Source organism: Siphateles boraxobius, unplaced genomic scaffold (assembly GCF_051911475.1).
Source record: "Siphateles boraxobius isolate OS27281-9 unplaced genomic scaffold, OSU_SipBor_1 100, whole genome shotgun sequence".
NCBI lineage: Eukaryota > Metazoa > Chordata > Actinopteri > Cypriniformes > Leuciscidae > Siphateles > Siphateles boraxobius.
In genome coordinates, this window is record NW_027508701.1 from 2053112 (window position 1) to 2073958 (window position 20847).

The following is a 20847-nucleotide window of genomic DNA, read 5'->3' on the forward strand; positions in this document are numbered from 1 at the left end:
TCATCAGAGCCAGTCACTCCTGAAGATTCAAGTGCCTTCATAAAATGTAAGAGGTCTACATTAGTGTTATTTTTTATATAGGCTGTTTTTGATATTTCCATATATTTTACTTTGGGTTGGGTTTTTTGTTGCTCCCAACAGATTCTGATGGTAATATCTGTCTTTTGGAGCCTCCTGTCCCAACAGAACCCCAGACAGTTGTAAGTAGCCTACCCAATGCACCAGAAATTATGACAAATAGTATTATAAAATGTGCTCAACCAAATGCTCATCTTCACAGGACGATAGGGATGAAGAAACAGTTTCTGCTGCCACAGAGAGGCTTACAGAGGAAATGTTAATATTATGTGTCTACACATCAAACAATCTGCACATTCACATTTCTTCACATTATTTATGTTGAGTAGCCTATAGAATCTAAGTTTATATCTAAGTATAAATGGATATTCTTATCTCTCCCCCGTCCCCCAGGGTGTGGAAGAACAGCAGGAGGAAGGTCCATCAACTTCTGGTGCACAGATGAACACAGTTCAGTGATTTTCAGTGAATGCCACAGTTTAATTATGTAGAATTTGTTTAGAACTACATGATGTAACTCTAATATACTGTATTTTCAGTTGCCAGTTAAGAAGTTATATAGACTTCACCTTATTAAAAAAATTGGGGGAAAAAACAGCAATGAATAAATGTACCAAAATAATGAATGAGGTTTTTAAACACTGCTTCCTCTTTAAAAAAGGGGAGGAGACCGAAATAAACTCTGGGTTTACGGAAGTAAACCTGCTCCCGACCAGGTTAGGTTCACAGAGTTAGTTACCATGGTAAGTTACCTCTCTTTCAGAAACGGGCTTGACTTACCCTGCTTTCTCAGGTTTGACTTACCTCCAATTCTGAAACGGAAAACCCAGAGTTTCCCTCATTTCAGGGTTAAAATACTCAGAGTTTTCACTTAACCTCCTTTCTGAAACAGGCCCCTGGTCTCGTTCTTACCTGACATACAGTACAGACTCTTCTACTCACCTGTAGATCACCTACCTGAACTTCAACCTAGCGTCTCCGATCGCCAGTCATCCGTCTTCCAGCATCTACCTGCCGTATCCAGTTCCACCTCCTGCCATCAAAAATCCACATTATCATCCAGCTAGGTTCATCTCCAGTTCTGATTCTCCACTGCATACTTACCAGTCTCATCTGCTGATCCACTCTGTGCCTCTGTTCAATAAACTACCTTTTTACCATTTACCTGTCTGCCTCTCTCTGTACCGTGACACCTTGCTTGGCATGCATAGTGTAAACATTCTTTATTCATATGAAAATACCCCAAATCGCATGAAAATCACACACAAATCATACAGGCCCTTCTCAAAAATTAGCATATTGTGATAAATTTAATTATTTTCCATAATGTAATGATAAAAATTAAACTTTCATATATTTTAGATTCATTGCACACCAACTGAAATATTTCAGGTCTTTTATTGTTTTTATACTGATGATTTTGGCATACAGCTCATGAAAACCCAAAATTCCTATCTCAAAACATTAGCATATTTCATCCGACCAATAAAAGAAGTGTTTTTAATACAAAAAAAGTCAACCTTCAAATAATTATGTTCAGTTATGCACTCAATACTTGGTCGGGATCCTTTTGCAGAAATTACTGCTTCAATGCGGCGTGGCATGGAGGCAATCAGCCTGTGGCACTGCTGAGGTGTTATGGAGGCCCAGGATGCTTCGATAGCGGCCTTAAGCTCATCCAGAGTGTTGGGTCTTGCGTCTCTCAACTTTCTCTTCACAATATCCCACAGATTCTCTATGGCAGGCCAATTAAGCACAGTAATACCATGGTCAGTAAACCATTTACCAGTGGTTTTGGCACTGTGAGCAGGTGCCAGGTCGTGCTGAAAAATGAAATCTTCATCTCCATAAAGCTTTTCAGCAGATGGAAGCATGAAATACTCCAAAATCTCCTGATAGCTAGCTGCATTGACCCTGCCCTTGATAAAACACAGTGGACCAACACCAGCAGCTGACATGGCACCCCAGACCATCACTGACTGTGGGTACTTGACACTGGACTTCAGGCATTTTGGCATTTCCTTCTCCCCAGTCTTCCTCCAGACTCTGGCACCTTGATTTCCGAATGACATGCAAAATTTGCTTTCATCCGAAAAAAGTACTTTGGACCACTGAGCAACAGTCCAGTGCTGCTTCTCTGTAGCCCAGGTCAGGCGCTTCTGCCGCTGTTTCTGGTTCAAAAGTGGCTTGACCTGGGGAATGCGGCACCTGTAATCCATTTCCTGCACACGCCTGTGCACGGTGGCTCTGGATGTTTCTACTCCAGACTCAGTCCACTGCTTCCGCAGGTCCCCCAAGGTCTGGAATCGGTCCTTCTCCACAATCTTCCTCAGGGTCCGGTCACCTCTTCTCGTTGTGCAGCGTTTTTTGCCACACTTTTTCCTTCCCACAGACTTCCCACTGAGGTGCCTTGATACAGCACTCTGGGAACAGCCTATTTGTTCAGAAATTTCTTTCTGTGTCTTACCCTCTTGCTTGAGGGTGTCAATGATGGCCTTCTGGACAGCAGTCAGGTCGGCAGTCTTACCCATGATTGCGGTTTTGAGTAATGAAACAGGCTGGGAGTTTTTAAAAGCCTCAGGAATCTTTTGCAGGTGTTTAGAGTTAATTAGTTGATTCAGATGATTAGGTTAATAGCTCGTTTAGAGACCCTTTTCATGATATGCTAATTTTTTGAGATAGGAATTTTGGGTTTTCATGAGCTGTATGCCAAAATCATCAGTATTAAAACAATAAAAGGCCTGAAATATTTCAGTTGGTGTGCAATGAATCTAAAATATATGAAAGTTTAATTTGTATCATTACATTATGGAAAATAATTAACTTTATCACAATATGCTAATTTTTTGAGAAGGACCTATATATACTCAATCGTGCATTTATTAGTTTCTTGTTTCAGGTGACAAGATGTTACTTTAGCTAGAGATGATTGACAGCTGTACAGCGAATGAGAGAGCGCTGAGATCATAACTGACGCAAATCAGGAAGAGGAGAGAGAGCTCGCTGTGTTTGCTGTTTGAGCTCTTCAGATCGCATAATTCAGTGGAAAATTAATAGATATGTTATTCTTTATGACAAAACATTTTACAAACGTGGTGATAAATCATTATTTCTCCAAATATGCGCACCATTGGACTAAGAGCACTGACAGATGCTGTATTTTGCATGTATGTGAACAAAAATAAACCGGAGAAGATGTGCATGACTGCTTTATGAGTGATGATTTCTATTCAAGATAACGAACGTTACAGATTAATAATTTTGCACTCCTGGCATAAATTAAGAAATGAATGTCACTGCAAACCAGTTTCATCATAAACAGTGGTCAAATATCTAAGCTGGAGTCTTAAATCTTTCTAATGATGCTCAGTTTGTCCAGATCAAATAAGAGTGTGATGTTTTAATGAGTAATGAATGTTGAACAACAATAATCTTAAGTTAAATGAGTGTTTTTGGTGATTGAGTTCTGTAGGTGAAACTAGGGTCACAGAAAACTAGGGTCCTGAAACTGCAGTCTCCGGTCTCCTTTAACAGTTAAGGGGAGTTTTACATGACAGCGCTAGTCAATGCATTTGTTCAGTTGCGTCTTATAGGGAGTTGTTTAAAGTAAAAACAATGTCCTTGTTTACAACCTTGTTTCAGTGTCTTTCAATATAAAAGTCTTTGCTACTGACTCACTCATAAAGACAGTCTTTACTGCCATCTAATGGTGTTATAATGTAACTTTCACTGAAGTCGAAATCACAATCACTAACGGACCCTTTCTCAATACCAAATACGACATCATTTATATTAACTATTATTAATTATATACAAATATTATTTATTTAATATTAATATTTAAATAAACAATATTAGCCATTATAAAAGTATAAGAATTTAATTAGCTTTTCCATTAATTAATTAACTAATTTGATTGGCATCTCTCAATCTCGCCTTCCACCTTGTTTTTGCTATTTGTGTTAATTGATCCTGTGTAAATATTATTTTCTTTTCACTTTCGGCACTGTACAATAAACACTTTTGAGTGGAGTTTTAACTAGATTATTTTCTTTTATTGCCCTGGCCTTCATATTGAGTTACACACACATCTTTATTTAATGTTATACTCCCTTTACCCCTAGCCAAACATCAAACTCATCTAAGAGACGTAACAGTATTTTAAAAATGTGAAACTCAAGTAATGTGCCTAAAAGACAGTAATAATATCTATAAATGTAATTAACTACACTACTTTTTAAAAAAACGAATTAGATTGTAACCTGCCAATACTGATCAGCAGAATATATTGCGATCTTCAAAATAACAAGTTACTGTTTCTATAGTAACCTATGTATAATAGTGCTTGTGTTTTCCTTAAAATTAATAATATATGTTTGTAAATATTTAACCATTATATTCGTTTTATTGGCTATGGTCAACCATTCAAAGTCTGGACTGTCTGATGTTCAATTTCAAAATAAAAGTCTCATAAAGTGTAAAATACACACTGTTTTAATTCGTTTAAGATTGACTTTAGAAATATAGAGCAACTAGTAGTTGATGGTTGTGTGGACCAGATATTTGACACGTGAAACTATTTCGTTTTATAATTTAAACTAATATGATTATTAGTTTGCAGAAATGTAGTTGAGGGCCATTTGTCCGACTGTGGCTACTTATAATTTAAAACATGATCTGTCTTTTCTTCTCAGACACATTACATAAAATGTGTATTTAGAAATGTTGCATATAGCAACGACATTTAAATTTACACAACTAAGAATCGTGTGAAAATAGTTTCCTTTTAATATCTATCTAAATTCATAGACAAAACAGGTTATATATGACTTTTTGGAGGGCTTTTATTTTGGAATCAGACAGTCCTGACATTGTGTGAGTGATTTCTACTATCATTAGGGCCCAAGCCTTGAAAAGGCGAAGGCCCTATTGTTTTCCTTAGGATTATTATTTTATTTTTTTTCTCCTCTTTTATTTTTCTTACGACTATTCGGGCACTTTTGGGGCTCTTAACGTGCACGAAAACTCTTGAAACTTTGCACGCGGGTCAGAACCCGCGGCCATCAGGGTCGGGGTGAAGATGGTACCCGGGCGTGGCAGGGGGGCTCGACAGCGCCCCCTGGAACGGGGTCCGAAAACTTGGTCCATAAATCAAACACGCTTGTATGTAAGAATATGAAACTCGGTACACATATAGATCTCATCGGTTCATATATACTTCATGCTCTTACTTTTTACCCCAGCCCAACAGGAAGTCGGCTATTTAGGGTTGTTTGTAAAACGCATGCAATGGAATTTAAAGTACTTCTCCTAGAGAATTCAAAGAAATGCCACGAAACTCGGTCAGCATGAAGTCAAGACATTGAGATGAAAAATTGCCGGGGGATTTTTGATATCTCGAACGGTGTGGCCGTGGCGAGGAAACGTGAAACAGGAAGTGTGTTATAACTTCTGCATACATTAACTGATCTTGATTAAACTTCAGCAGTGTGTTCGTTGTAAGAGGCCGATCACATGGATGTGACTTTTGTGAGTCAAAGTTATAGCGCCACCAACTGGCAGCAGGAAGTGTGTCACTTTCAAAATGCTTCGAAATCACCCTCTTATTTTAACCCAATTTGCTTCAAACTTCATCTGTATAATGTAAACATACGCCATATGTAGACCTGTGAATGGATTCTTGATATCTTTGATACTGTTGCCGTGGCAACACATCAAACTTTAAAATTCTTTTTTGATGCTTTTGAGACTCTTAGCATGCTTGAAATTGCATGAAACTCGACAGACATGTCACATATATTAGCCAGTAGACATGTGCAAAGTTTCAGGAACGGGCGTGGTGCAGGGACTCAGTAGCGCCACCTTTTGACAAAAGTGAGAGGGTTAGTTTCATAGTTTTACCTGCAATCTTAAAACTCGGTAGGCATATTGTTCAGATCAAGCCGGACAACTTTCTAATTTACAGATTTTGGTTCCGAACAACAGGAAGTCAGATATTTTGGTTTGAATGGGATGTTTTGGAGTAATCTCTGTCCCTCTCTCCCTCTCTCTGCATACCTCTGTGTCTGTGGGGGGAGGGGGATGTGTCTGTTTGAGTGACAAAGCTTTTAATTATTGTTGATCAAGGTTTTGGGGGCTTTTGGGGCCCTTAACATCCTCTAAAACTCTTGAAACTTTGCACACGGGTCAGAACCCGTGGCCATCAGGGCCGGACTGAAGCTGGTACCCGGGCGTGGCAGGGCGGACCGACAGCGCCCCCTGGACTGGGATTCGAACACTTGTCCATGCAAGTGTCAAAGACACTTGCATGTAATAATATGAAACTCGGTACACTTATAGATCTCATTGGGTTGAACAACTTTCGTGCTCTAAGTTTTACGACATCCCAACAGGAAGCCGGCTATCATGGTTTGTTTGGAAACGCATACCCCTGAAATTCTATTTAATTCTCCTTGGGAATTAATCGGATTTCAAGCAAACTCGGTCAGCATGACGTCAAGACATTGATGATGCTAAATTCCGGAGGGATTTTTGATATCTCGAACGGTTTGGCCGTGGCGAGGAAATTAATTTTATGACTAAAAAAGGACACATAAAGTGTGTTATAACTTTGCTCGTTTTACCTACAGTTACAAAACTTGCCACGCATATTGTTCTCATCAAGCCAATCGACTTTCTAATTTAAAGTCATTAGCTCAGAGCAACAGAAAGTCAGATATTGTAGTTTGAATGGATTTCTTGTCCCCCTGCCATTCTGTTTGTGTGTGTGTGTGTGTGTGTGTGTGTCTGTGTGGGGAGGGGGGGAGGGGAGGAGGGGGGGGGGGGGGGCTCTTTGAGTGATAGTTTAGTTTAAACACCAACTCATACATAGGGCCATACTGCCCTCTTGTGTTCAAAATTATATACATATTTGGTATGTGACTGAGGATCGAGAGCTTTTAAATACGGACGTCCACATTGATAATGGTGGCTCTTGCAGAGCGCTCGAATGAATAAATTAACTAAACGTTCGCTCAGCTCTGCTCGCTTGTCGCCATGGACGCGCACCGTTATGAATGCCCAGTGTTTCCCCTAGGATTTTTTTTCAGGGGGGGGGGGGGTTGGGGGAACTGCTAGTGTTGCGGAGCGGGTGTATTACGAATACGTGGTGTAAATTTTTTAGCAATCAAAAAGCATGTCTAATTAATTGAAATAGTGTATTATGAATCATTAAACGTATACAACATTTAAAAAAAAATATGAAAAAAAATGTCACACTAATTCTGTGTTGTGTTTTTTCTGGTAATAAAATGAAGACATAAAACACAAATTTGATCATTTATCATCAATTTTAATCATATGAAATTAAATAAACTTTTTGTCAAATAACGTGCTGCACAATGAGCTTTACTGTTAAAGTCCCCATGAATTCAAAATTGACCATACTTACTTTGTTTGCTTAAATTGATCGTTTTGTGGTGAACAATTCATCCATGCAAGTCAATCCACACAAAAAAATTGTTTGGCTTCGTAATCTTTAATCAAAATCTGAAATTTCCCCTCCCCTCTGCGTTGGAGGACCTTGCCTGATGACGTAGGTTTCACGGTTTGGGCGTCTTCTTAACATCCGTAATCACGCCCCTCCAACTGACAGTAGACAGTCTGAATGAAAACACCTACTTTTCTAGATCCAATCAGGTGCTAGTTGGGGAAAAAGCCACGCCCACCATTTTGCCTCATTTAGTATTCCGTTTTTCTCGGAAATACGTCACAACACTGGAGAAAAGTCGTTTGCAACTTCCGGTTCACGGGGACTTTAAAATTAAAAGATGGATTATTCCTTAAATTCAGTTTTGATGATAATTTATTTGGATTAGTGTTAGTATTATTACATTGGGACATATCTAAATTCTACTGTACAACGGTAATATATTTCTGTCAAGTTAAACCGAACTTTTATTTTGACGGGGATGCCGTGAAGACCTTTTGAGTTTGTTTGTTTATGTCATAATGATAGTTTTTCTCAAATGAAGCGGTTAAATGATCACGAAGTGACTTTCGGAGTGGATCTAGAGCCTAAATACTAGTATCTATTAATAGGTACTAGTATCTAAAAGGTAATTTTCTCTCTCTCTCTCTCTCTCTCTCTATCTCTGAGCCAATATGGCAAGCCGTTTTAACATTTAATCATTTTAACCTACTAGTCTCTATTTTCATGCTACTAGTACTTATTTTTTAGATACTAGTATCTATTCCATTAAGTACTAGTACTTATACATTAGCGACTAGTGCTTATTCTGTTTAGAATATTCAAAGTGCTTATTCAATTTTTAAGCTTATTTATATTTTCAGAGCAGAAAATCCGATTTTTCTGCTTATTCAATATTGCATCTAAAATGTAAGTGACTTGACGTGTGTGTTTGTGTGTGTGTGTGTGTGTGTGTGTGTGAGAGAGAGAGAGATTGTGTCTGTTACAGTGACAAGAGTTTAACCCTTTAAGGCCTTGTCTTTTTGGATATATATCTTTTTTTTTATAAAAAAAAAGTGCATACAAGCCATATATTTTAAATGTATTGTTTGCTTTAAATTAAATTAAGATTGTATGTTTGGTAATTGAACCTAAATAAATTTAAAACTAATGTGCTATATTTCAGATAAATATATTTGTTTTCCTTCATTTTAATCAACACTAACTTTATTCTCATCTGAATTATAAATAACTTATTTCTGTATAAAATACAAAATCCCGAATAATCCAGACCAACCAGAGCGCACTATTTCTACAACATCATCAGTGCTGAAGCGGAACTACCAGAGCCGTTCGGCAGATAGCGAGCAGATATTTTGTGTCACGTCGTGCACAATAACCCTAAAGGCACCAGGGTGGCGGTGCCACCGGCTTTATATATATATATATATATATATATATATATATATATATATATATATATATATATATATATAAATATAGCTGCGAGCAGCGATGAAGGGCCAAAGCCGGCGGCACCGCCACCCCGGTGCCTTTAGGTAACTAAAGGCACCGGGGTTGCGGTGCCACCGGCTTGGGTCCGTAATCGCTGCTCGCAGCTATATTTGTACTTTCTTTCTGAAGAGAAATTGACGTTTGGAAACAGGGAGTTTCCTTTTATATAACTTTTTATTTTACTTTTCGTGAATGAACAAAAGAGGAAAGAAATAGACACACAATCTCTCATATGTACATATGCGCATAAACATCTACAAACACATTTACACAAGGCACACATAAGAGATAATGAGACAAATCAATATTTAAATGATTGAGTTTAGAATTGAGAATATTATATCAGCTTCAAGCTCACACTTACTCAACCATAATCTGAACATGTTATTAATGTAATAAAGAGAAAGTAAGAGACTCTATAACATCTCAGTGTTTATGATTTATCATGCAGCTCAGAGCATTATGGGTAGAATCTCTCTACAGTCTATTCTGATTCATCAACACAGTATCACTGAGGATCCAAAACTATTAACCCCAAACACAGGATAGAGTGGCTGAGTGAATGTGGTCTGGACTGTGTGGATGAGGCTCATTGTGTCAGAGACGCTGTAGAAGGACAGAGTTCCTGCACTGTGATCCACATACACCCCTATTCTACGACTGATGGGCTTTACAGGGAGTTCAGTCTCTATGTTATTGTGTCTGAATGAGTAACTGGAGAGAGAGCAGGACAAACTCCAGGACTGATCATTATATCCAAACCAACACTCTTTACCCCGTCCCTTCCTGCTGATGCTCTTATATGACACTGATATACACACATCACCAAACACACCACCAAACACACCACCACTCCACTCAATCTCCCAGTAACAGCGTCCAGACACACTCTCTCTGCACAACACCTGCTGATACACATCAAATCTGTCTGGATGATCAGGATACGACTGAAGCTTTAGTAAAGTGCCAGTAATCACTCTGTTCCTCTCAGACAGACGGATGTATTCATTCACTGTGTTCAGATCCAGATTGAGCTGATGGGAATCTGATGGAGATAAAACACATCAGAATCAAGTCAAGTCACCTTTATTTATATAGCGCTTTTTACAATACAAATTGTTTCAAAGCAGCTTTACAGAGATAACAGGAAAGTAAAGTTGTAATAGTATTGTTAAATTCAAAATTAAATGTTAAATGTCCTCAACTAAGCAAGCCAAAAGCCAATGGCGAATAAAGGCGAAAAAAGGCGACAGTTGCAAGGAACCAAAACTCCATCAGTGACAGAATGGAGAAAAAAACCTTGGGAGAACCCAGGCTCAGTCGGGGGCCAGTCCTCCTCTGGCCAACAAACGAACAGTGTATGATTATGATTTAGGCGGCTTAATAGGTCAGAAGTCAGATTGGATCAGAACTTTCACAATATTTATCCAGTTCATCTGGAATCAGGAATTATGAATCTGTCTGATCTTTTAATGAAGATGAACTCTTCATGTTCAATATATCATCAGTGTCTCAGTACAGTTTATATATATATACAGGTCCTTCTAAAAAAAATAGCATATTGTGATAAAGTTCATTATTTTCCATAATGTAATGATAAAAATTAAACTTTCATATATTTTAGATTCATTGCACACCAACTGAAATATTTCAGGTCTTTTATTGTTTTAATACTAATGATTTTGGCATAAAGCTCATGAAAACCCAAAATTCCTATCTCAAAAAATTTGCATATTTCATCCGACCAATAAAAGAAGTGTTTTTAATACAAAAAAGTCAACCCCGTCAAATAATTATGTTCAGTTATGCACTCAATACTTGGTCAGGAATCCTTTTGCAGAAATGACTGCTTCAATGCGGCGTGGCATGGAGGCAATCAGCCGGTGGCACTGCTGAGGTGTTATGGAGGCCCAGGATGCTTCGATAGCGGCCTTAAGCTCATCCAGAGTGTTGGGTCTTGCGTCTCTCAACTTTCTCTTCACAATATCCCACAGATTCTATATGGGGTTCAGGTCAGGAGAGTTGGCAGGCCAATTGAGCACAGTAATACCATGGTCAGTAAACCATTTACCACTGGTTTTGGCACTGTGAGCAGGTGCCAGGTCGTGCTGAAAAATGAAATCTTCATCTCCATAAAGCTTTTCAGCAGATGGAAGCATGAAGTGCTTTTAAGTGATTGTATAGATGCTCTTGGTACTTTAGGAACATATAGTCGTCCACTAACCAAGAACCTAGGCGTGATCTTCGATAGTGTTTTTAAATTTGAAAAACAAATTAGTTCAGTTGTAAAAGCCAGTTTCTTTCAGCTGAGAATGTTGGCAAAAGTCAAACCATACTTGCCACGAAAAGATTTTGAAAGAGTAATACATGCATTTATAACGTCCCGCCTCGACTATAACGTCCCGCCTGTAACTCTTTGTATGTTGGAATTGATCAGTCGTCTCTCCATCGGTTACAGTTAGTCCAGAATGGAGCAGCTCGACTCCTAACAGGCAATAAAAAGCGTGAGCACATTACCCCTGTTTTAGCTTCGCTCCAATGGCTTCCTGTTCACTTTAGGATTGATTTTAAGATTTCACTGCTTGTTTTTAAAACTTTAAATGGGTTGGCACCTTCTTACTTGTCAGAACTCTTACATGTACATACTCCGGTTAAAGCTTTGAGGTCATCCAATCAGATGTTTCCAGATGTTCCCAGATCCAGGTTAAAAACAAAAAGTGACCGAGCCTTCTCAGTAGCTGCTCCTAATCTTTGGAATACTTTACCTGTTCTAATTAGAAATGCCCAAACTCCTGACGTTTTCAAATCTTTGTTAAAGAACTATCTATATTCATTGGCCTTCGAAAAGAGTTGAGTAGTGACCTTTATCTATTTATTTATTTTACTTTATTTTTCTCTCACTGTTGCTGTCAGGTATATTTGTTGTCTATTATGGAAAGCACTTTGGTCAACTAGTGTTGTGTTTAAATGTGCTATATAAATAAACTTGAACTGAACTGAACTGAACTGAACTCCAAAATCTCCTGATAGCTAGCTGCATTGACCCTGCCCTTGATAAAAAACAGTGGACCAAAACCAGCAGCTGACATGGCACCCCAGACCATCACTGACTGTGGGTACTTGACACTGGACTTCAGGCATTTTGGCATTTCCTTCTCCCCAGTCTTCCTCCAGACTCTGGCACCTTGATTTCCGAATGACATGCAAAATTTGCTTACATCCGAAAAAAGTACTTTGGACCACTGAGCAACAGTCCAGTGCTGCTTCTCTGTAGCCCAGGTCAGGCGCTTCAGCCGCTGTTTCTGGTTCAAAAGTGGCTTGACCTGGGGAATGCGGCACCTGTAGCCCATTTCCTGCACACGCCTGTGCACGGTGGCTCTGGATGTTTCTACTCCAGACTCAGTCCACTGCTTCCGCAGGTCCCCCAAGGTCTGGAATCGGTCCTTCTCCACAATCTTCCTCAGGGTCCGGTCACCTCTTCTCGTTGTGCTGCGTTTTTTGCCACACTTTTTCCTTCCCACAGACTTCCCACTGAGGTGCCTTGATACAGCACTCTGGGAACAGCGTATTTGTTCAGAAATTTCTTTCTGTGTCTTACCCTCTTGCTTGAGGGTGTCAATGATGGCCTTCTGGACAGCAGTCAGGTCGGCAGTCTTACCCATGATTGCGGTTATGAATGAAACAGGCTGGGAGTTTTTAAAAGCCTCAGGAATCTTTTGCAGGTGTTTAGAGTTAATTAGTTGATTCAGATGATTAGGTTAATAGCTCGTTTAGAGACCCTTTTCATGATATGCTTATTTTTTGAGATAGGAATTTTGTGTTTTCATGAGCTGTATATATATATTTTTTTTCCTTGGCAAGGAAAATTACAGGTTCAAACTAATTACTGATTTATAGTGAATCAAGTTAAAAATACTTTGTGTGAATTATTACCTCAAATTTTTCAGATGAATCAATGTTATAATTTTTTTCAGTGTAGCTGAACTCTTATGTTCAATATATCATCAGTGTCTCAGTACAGTTTACCAGATATCCTGTGCAAATCATCATTTACATGATCAACTATAAAACTCTTCTGTCATGTTTTCTTTCACTTCTCCAGAAGAACATGAACACACTCAGAGAGTTTTTCTGCTTGTTTTCTTAGTGACTTACATTGTAGGAAGTCGTTCCTGGTTCTGGGAACAATGTTGGAGAAAGTGACTGTGGAAATCAACAGACATGAAGAGTGTGATTATCATGTCAAGAGAAAATGATCCCTGCATCCGTTCCTAAGACATTTCTAATATGATCTTCTACATGATCTGAGATGATGGAGGATGATTTCTGAGAACAGGACTTTACCTCTGTCAGAGATCTTCTTCTCTTTGCAGAAATCCTCCAGTTTGTCTCTCAGCTGACGGACAGTTTCTCTCACGCCATCAAAAGAGGAGAGAGAACTGAAGGGATTGTCATTTACGTCTGTAGATTCAGGAGGAGCTGAGAGAGACTGGAAACTCTACAGAAAACACAAATCAAAGCTCATCACCTCCACACTTCATCAATAACCTGCTCTACTGTCAGATCTGTGCGGCTCTTGATGATCTTTAGTAACTCTCCTCAATCCAGCACTTTCACAGCATCAGCTTCATTCTGCTCATATTCATTATGTGACATTACAGATCCAAGTTCTAGCGTTTGACATTTACACTATATGTGAACTTCCTATCAATTTAAGCTCAATTTAGCTTCAGAAATACATAATTTTATTAGAAATACTGCCATCATAAATCCAAATATTTAATCTTTTGAAATTAAATATTTTAAAAATGAATGACCGCAACAGTGATATAAAGCAAAAAAACAAACAAACAAACAAACAAATATTGTCTAGAAAACATGAAAGTGATTCATTCACATGTGGAAATAAAATCTAGAGGTCAGTAATATACCAACATCTATCTCACATTAAATATTTTAAATAATCATATCATTATCCTGATCAAATGCATCAATCTCCATCTTACATGTATTATATTGTGTAAATTGGACTGTAAAGTTTAATACACTGGGAATGTCATTAAAGCCTTTGTTTTATTCACAAATTCATATTTGTTTGATGAAAAGGCATTAATATGTGATATTTTTATTTTCGTTAATTTAATCTTCTATGAAATGTGAAGTAGTATTTCTAAACAATAATTTAATATTGGATTTGGGGTAATTTTACTTTTAATAAAGCACTTTAAGTTTTTAAAACTGAACGCTTCTCTATGGAGGAAACGGATCTGCTCGTGCGCGAGGTTAAAGCGGGACAAAGTGTTCGCGCGTTGTGGACGCGCCTATAGGAGCATATTAGTACAGGACAATATATTTTTTTTTATTTAAAGAGCGCGTGCTCTATTGTCCTGTTCCCTTTCGTTGTCACTCCGAGTTACGTCTGATGACGATGAATGGGGTTTCGCTTAGAAAGCCTATCGACTTCGAGTATACAAAACGAGCCAATAGCAAAGAAATGCATTAGGTCTGCGGAATTTGCATAGCATATCTCCGCCTTACCTCGTGGGTATAAAAGGAGGACGCCGGCAACATGCAGATATGTTTTCGTTTCGGAGCCAAGAGTATCTCTTCAATGAGCTGCGCGCCGCCACTGACCTTGCTTCCCGAGCAACGAAAGTGGCCGCACGCCCCCTTGGTCAGGTGATGTCCACCATTCAAGCCTGTGGCTTAACCTGTCCGATGTGCAGGATGTCCGGCGGACCCGTCTGCTCGACACCCTCATATCCCAGGTTGGCCCTTCGGCGGTGCGGTGAGGGATGTACAACAGTTCTCAACCGCCCATGAGCAGACTGAGGCATATTCTGCCCTGACGGCCCCGCCATCCGCTCAGATCCCTCAGTCTGCCCACCGCCGAAGGCGCGCTCCCGCGGCTCCCACCCCGCCCGTTCACCCGGGCTGGCTCTGGAACCCGCAGGGGGACGCCACAGCCCTCTCCAGCCCCGCCCCCGCTATACGCCGGGTTAAGCGGCACTCTTGAGACGGGCTACTCAGAGATGGGACTCAGTTCTTTCCAGGAGCTGGTAGCAGGGCCACTCCTTTCCCCGGTGGAGGGCCGGGGAAGAATCCTTATTCTCAGAAAGAACTGACTCTCCCATCTCTGAGCACACAGATTCTCGGACGACACGGTGCGCCGCCCCCGAGCCGTGCACCCCTCGTCCCCCTCTGTCTCAGAGCCGGATGACAGTGTGTGCCGTCTCCGGAATGTACCGCTCTCATCCCCCTCTGTCGCCAGACCCCTGGCAGAGCAGGCCCCCGCGGAACGCTGGTCCTTCCCTGGCCTCCTCTGTCAGGGTGCGGTTATGACCGTGCCCCCACACCGGGCCGCTATGCCGTCCACGTCCGGGCCAGTCATTCCGCTTCGCTGCACCACCGAGGGGACATCTGTGGTTCGCGTGACTCCGCTGGCACAGTTCTTGGGAGCCTGGCTAGTGCTCCCAATCTGTTCCGCTGGGTTGCCCGAACCATCGGCTCGGCTATGCGATTCAGTTCGCACGGTCTCCACCCCGCTTCAGGGGGGTCCGCTCCACTATAGTCGGTGGCTATGCCCCTATCATGACAGCGGAGGTTGCTACCCTACTGGCGAAGGGTACGATCATGACTGTCCGTTCAGCCAAAATGAGGTCCGGGTTTTACAGCCCCTACCTCATTATCCCGGAGAAATCCGGTGGGTTACGGCCAATCCTGGACCTGCGCGTCTGAACCGCCCCCTTCACAGGCTGCCGATCAGATGCTCCTGGCCAAAAGTATTTTCGGATGTGTGCAGCCACCGGATTGGTTTGCAGCGATCGACCTGAAGGACGCCTACTTTTATGTCTCCGTCTCCGACTCAGACCATTCCTGCGGTTTGCTATCAAGGGGCGCGCATATCAGTACGCTGTTCTCCCATTCGGGCTAGCCCTGTCTCCTCGCGCCTTCACAAAGGTTGTCGAGGCAGCCCTTGTTCCTCCATGGGAACACGGGGTTCGCATCCTGAACTATCTCGGCGACTGGCTATCCTAGCTCAGAGACCAGGTTTGCGAACACAGGGACCCAGTGCTCCAGCACCTAGCTCGTCTGGGCCTTCGGGTCAACTGGGAAAAGAGTAAACTTTGCCCTGTGCAGAGGATCTCTTTTCTCGGTATCGACTCGGTCCCTTTCTCCACTCAGCCACTGCTGACTTGCCTGAGACAATCAAGCGCAAGAGTGCGGTTCCACTGAAGTTATTTCAGAGGCTCCTGGGGCATATGGCATCTGCAGCTGTACCATCGCCGCTCGGATTGCTCATATGAGACCGCTTCAGCTTTGGCTTTGCGACCGACTCCTGAGATGGGCATGGCAACACGGCACCTCCGAGGACCAGTTACTCCAACCTGTCGTCAGAGCTTCACCCCGTGGTCGAACCTCAGTTTTTTACGGGCCGGAGTGCCCCTGGAACGAACTTCCTGGCATGTTCTTGTAACGACAGATGCCTCCACCATGGGGTGGGGCGCCATGTGCAATGGACATGGTGCAGCGGGCTCCTGGACAAGACCCCAGCGCGTATGGCATGTCAATTGCCTCGAGTTGCTGGCTGTACGTTCCTTCTTGGGACCTCTCAGTGGTTCTAACTGCCCTGCAGAGTGCTCCCTTTGAGCCTTTGCAATCAGGGGAGCTTAAGTTCCTGTCAATGAAGACAGCGCTCCTGGTTGCATTGGCCTCCATCAAGAGGGTAGGGGACCTGCACGCATTCTCCGTTGACAAAGCGTGCCTGTAATTCGGGCCGGCTTACTCTCACGTGATCCTGAGACCCCGGCCTGGATATGTGCCCAAGGTTCCTACCAGTCCCTTTCGGGACCAGGTGGTGAACCTGCAAGCGCTGCCCCTGGAGGAGGCAGACCCAGCCTTGGCACTGCTCTGTCCAGTACGTGCTCTCCGGGCCTATGTAGACAGAACGCAGTGTTTCAGGACCTCAGACCAGCTCTTTGTCTGTTATGGAGGGAAGCTGAAGGGAAAGGCTCTCTCCAAGCAAAGGTTGTCTCCCTGGATAGTGGACGCCATTGCTTTGGCATACCAGCAGCAAGGTCGTGCCCCCTTGGTGTGACTGCCCACTCCACCCGGAGTGTGGCGTCCTCTTGGGCTCTAGCGCATGGCGCCTCGCTAACAGACATCTGCAGAGCTGCAGGCTGGGCGAAACCTAACACATTCGCCAGATTCTATAATCTCCGAGTGGAGCTAGTGTCCTCTCATGTACTCGCTTCAACCAGCTAGTACTGGACCCGCTCAGGTGTCTTCGCTTGCTCGCCATTCCACTCCACGGACTGGATATGTGCGATATTCCCCTCAGGTGAGCTTCTCCGAAAGCCCTGAGTTCCTCCAGCACTGCTGACGTCGGCGCCAGTGTCTATTGCCTGCGCGTCAGCTAGGTGCCTCCCGTGTGCATGGTCCCTCCCCTGAGCGACCCCCACATGTTTATTTCCACTGTAAGCCTCTCTGAGCATGTGTCTTTCCCTTGGCAAGCCACCTTGCCACCCCTGGGGTTGAAATATTCCACCTGCAGCTGGACACCCCTGTGTTCTCCATATGCATCCCTCCGGGTCATATGTGTATGGGTTGGCAATAATTGCATATTTCCTCTAAGCTATGGGATATGCCCCTAGTGTACCTTGGTATTCCTGTGCTAAATAGGAGTCCTTCGTCCGTGCTAGTCTCACAACAGGTATCTCAGATTTACGCAGGGCACTGGAAGACAGCCGAGAAGGTGGCGTGATTAGACTGGTAACCCCATTCGTCGTCATCCGACGTAACTCGGAGTGACAACGAAAGGGAACGTCTCGGTTATGTATGTAACCCTTGTTCCCTGAGTAGGGAACGGAGACTTTACGTCTTCCTGCGACTTTCCGGTATACTGCGGGGATCACCCGAGTTCAGTCTCGACTCCTCAGCGAAGAAGCATATCTGCATGTTGCCAGCATCCTCCTTTTATACCCACGAGGTAAGGAGGAGATATGCTATGCAAATTCCGCAGACCCATGGCATTTCTTTGCCATTGGCTCGTTTTGTAATACTCGAAGTCGATAGGCTTTCTAAGCGAAACCCCATTCGTCGTCATCAGACGTAACGTCTCCGTTCCCTACTCAGGGAACGAGGGTTACATACGTAACCGAGACGTTCTTCTGGATCTCTGTTACCTGCAGGAAATTTATGTGATCCTGTGTGTGTGAAAGCTGCTCCAGCTCAGCGTATCTCCTCCTCAGATCATTGATCTCCTGCTCCAGTCGCTCCAGTCGTTCTTCAGCTCGACTCACTGCAGTCTTTTCCTGATCTCTGATCCGCTGTGTCGCCTCAGAGCGGCTTCTCTCAATGGAGCGGATGAGCTCAGTGAAGATCCTCTCGCTGTCCTCCACTGCTGTGTGTGCAGAGCGCTGTTAGGACACACATCACAATCACACAGTGAGCTTCAGTGAGTCCTGACTGAGACTTCTCAAACTTCTCTTCTTCTCCAGACTCACCTTATGAGACTCTACAGCCTCTCTCAGCTGCTGAAGATCTTTCTCTCTCTGCTGGATCCTCTGCTGGAACGACCTCTGCGTCTCCTTCAGCTGCTTCTGCAGCACAAACCAATAACAGAGATGCCATTTTATACAGTCACTATATCATCATGTGAAGAGTTGAATCCAGTGACAGTAGAATTAATAACCAATGGCTGGAGGTTCAAACTCCTGAAGGGATGATTGATCAGTTTTACCACCATTGCACATGGATTTACATGAAGCATAACCTGTTTCACACTGCAAGCATAAGCATCATAAAAGTGAAACTGACACAGATGTAAAGCTTCACACTGACAGAGTTTCTGCTGCATAATAGACTTGCGGTTCGATATAGTTCAAATGGACTGAGTCAGATTCATCGAACAATGTCAATTTTGTCAATGTAAAAAAAAATGTATATAGGACCATTAAGCACAACCTAGGTTGAACAATGTGCTGCACAATAAAAACATAACAATAATACAATACATTATAACTAATAAAAACACAATGCAATAAAACTTGATTATACGCCAACTCAAGAAAATGTGTTTTTAACTTAGTTTTTTTTTTAAAGATAATGAAGATGCAGATCAAATACAAAATAATCAAATGTTTATAAATGTTTATGGTGTATTTTCACCATATATTCTGTTAAAGGGATAGTTCACCCAAAAATGAAAATTCTGTCAGTATTTACTGTTAAAATAGTCCAAGTGACTACAGTGGCTCAATCAAGTTTATCAAGTGACGAGAATACTTTTTGTGCGCAAAAACAAACAAAAATAACGACTTTATTTCAACTATTCATTTCCTTCTCTTTGGGCCTCTAGTCAGTTAGAGTAGTGTGATTGCGTAGAGCTACGTCACACGTAGGCTCACTATTGGCCGATGCTGGTCGTGTGGGTGATGCGTACAACAACAGAAGCGGACGCTGTTAAACTAGTGAAATGAGCCGAGGCCCACAGAGATTTCATAAAATTGGAATGTTTCATCAAAAATATCTTAATTCGTGTTCCGAAGATGAACGAAGGTCTTACGGGGTTGCAACAACATGAGGGTGAGTAAATACTGACAAAATTTTCATTTTTGGGTGAACTATCCCTTTAAGTTAAATGCGGAGCACAAATACGCTCAGCAGTGAAAGTCCACTTACAGCTACTCTTCACTTCTGTGACGTCTGCAGTGTGAATGATGTTTCCTGATCATATGGTGCCAATATAAATAGTGTCAACATTATTTCATCAGTGTGTAGTTTCATACCTGTTTCTCTGTCCTCTGTGCTGCAGCTGATACAGTGTTGTGGTTTTTATGTTCCTCCATTGTACACATTACACATATAAACTTCTGGTCAGTGCGGCAGAAAACCTCAAGGAGTTTATCATGTGTTTGGCAGATCATCTCCTGCAGTCGTCCAGTGGCATCAGTCAAATTGTGTCTCTTTCCTTTAAACAAACTCTCATGTTGTTCAAGGTGACTTTGACAGTAAGAGATCAGACACACCAGACAGGACTTGACGGCTTTGTGTTTTCTTCCAGTACAGACGTCACACTGCACATCTCCAGCTCCAGCGTAACAGTCAGCAGGAAGTTTAGTCTTCTTCAGTTTCTCCACCAGTTCAGCCAGCATGGTGTTTTTAGCTAAAGCAGGTCTTGGACTGAAGGTCTGTCTGCACTGAGGGCAGCTGTAGACTCTCTTCTGATCCTCCTGATCCCAGCAGCCTGTAATACAGATCTTACAGTAACTGTGTCCACAGGGAATGGCCACCGGATCCTTCAGGAGATCCAGACACACTGGACACAGGAACTCATCCTGAGAAAATCTGGCTTCTGCCATTTTACTGCATGAGACACACAAACACACAACAGCTCAACTGCACTTAAGTTTCTCTTTCTCTCGAACTCTTCCTGCTTCCTGGTTCTGTGTTTGAGTGACGTGTGCAAAACATATTTAGAAAGATTCCTTATTCCTGGTCCTGGACACACCAACCATACTCCCACACACCTGGATGTTATTTTAAATGCAAAAACCTTTCTTAGTTGATTCGGGTTTGTTCAGCAACAGCCAAAATGAAACTCTGTTGTGTCTCTCCAGGAATAGAAAGAGGAATCCTGCTGTAAAGTCGCAGATCATAAACCGTCCACTAGATGTCAGTCTCAGACAGTCACTCAATTGAGAATCAGGAATACTGCATCCTAATGATGTGTGTCCAGTTCCAGAGGTTAAAAGTAAGTAATTACAAATACTTTCAAATAATGTTTTATTCTTTCTTAAATATAA

The 20847-nt window shown here is 42.1% G+C and overlaps 1 protein-coding gene across 1 annotated transcript; it reads right to left on the bottom strand.

Moving 5' to 3' along the window:
* Positions 1-9195: 9195 nt before the first annotated feature.
* Positions 9196-20700, bottom strand: LOC143746679 (tripartite motif-containing protein 16-like). Its single transcript, XM_077238656.1, has 6 exons — positions 19831-20700; positions 18547-18642; positions 18226-18459; positions 13385-13538; positions 13196-13243; positions 9196-10085 (listed from the first exon to the last, which is right to left on the bottom strand). Exons 1-6 carry the CDS (start codon positions 20401-20403, stop codon positions 9538-9540), a joined length of 1653 nt encoding a protein of 550 aa, XP_077094771.1. The 5' UTR covers positions 20404-20700; the 3' UTR covers positions 9196-9537.
* Positions 20701-20847: the final 147 nt, after the last annotated feature.

Bases quoted from the DNA above. Each gene is read 5' to 3' on its own strand.
- LOC143746679 (XM_077238656.1), bottom strand. From the start codon at position 20,403: ATGGCAGAAGCCAGATTTTCTCAGGATGAGTTCCTGTGTCCAGTGTGT. The intron at 18,460-18,546 runs GTGAGTCTGGAG...GTGTCCTAACAG, and splicing joins AGGCTGTAGAGTCTCATAAG to CGCTCTGCACACACAGCAGT. The intron at 13,244-13,384 runs GTAAAGTCCTGT...TGATTTCCACAG, and splicing joins GAAGAAGATCTCTGACAGAG to TCACTTTCTCCAACATTGTT.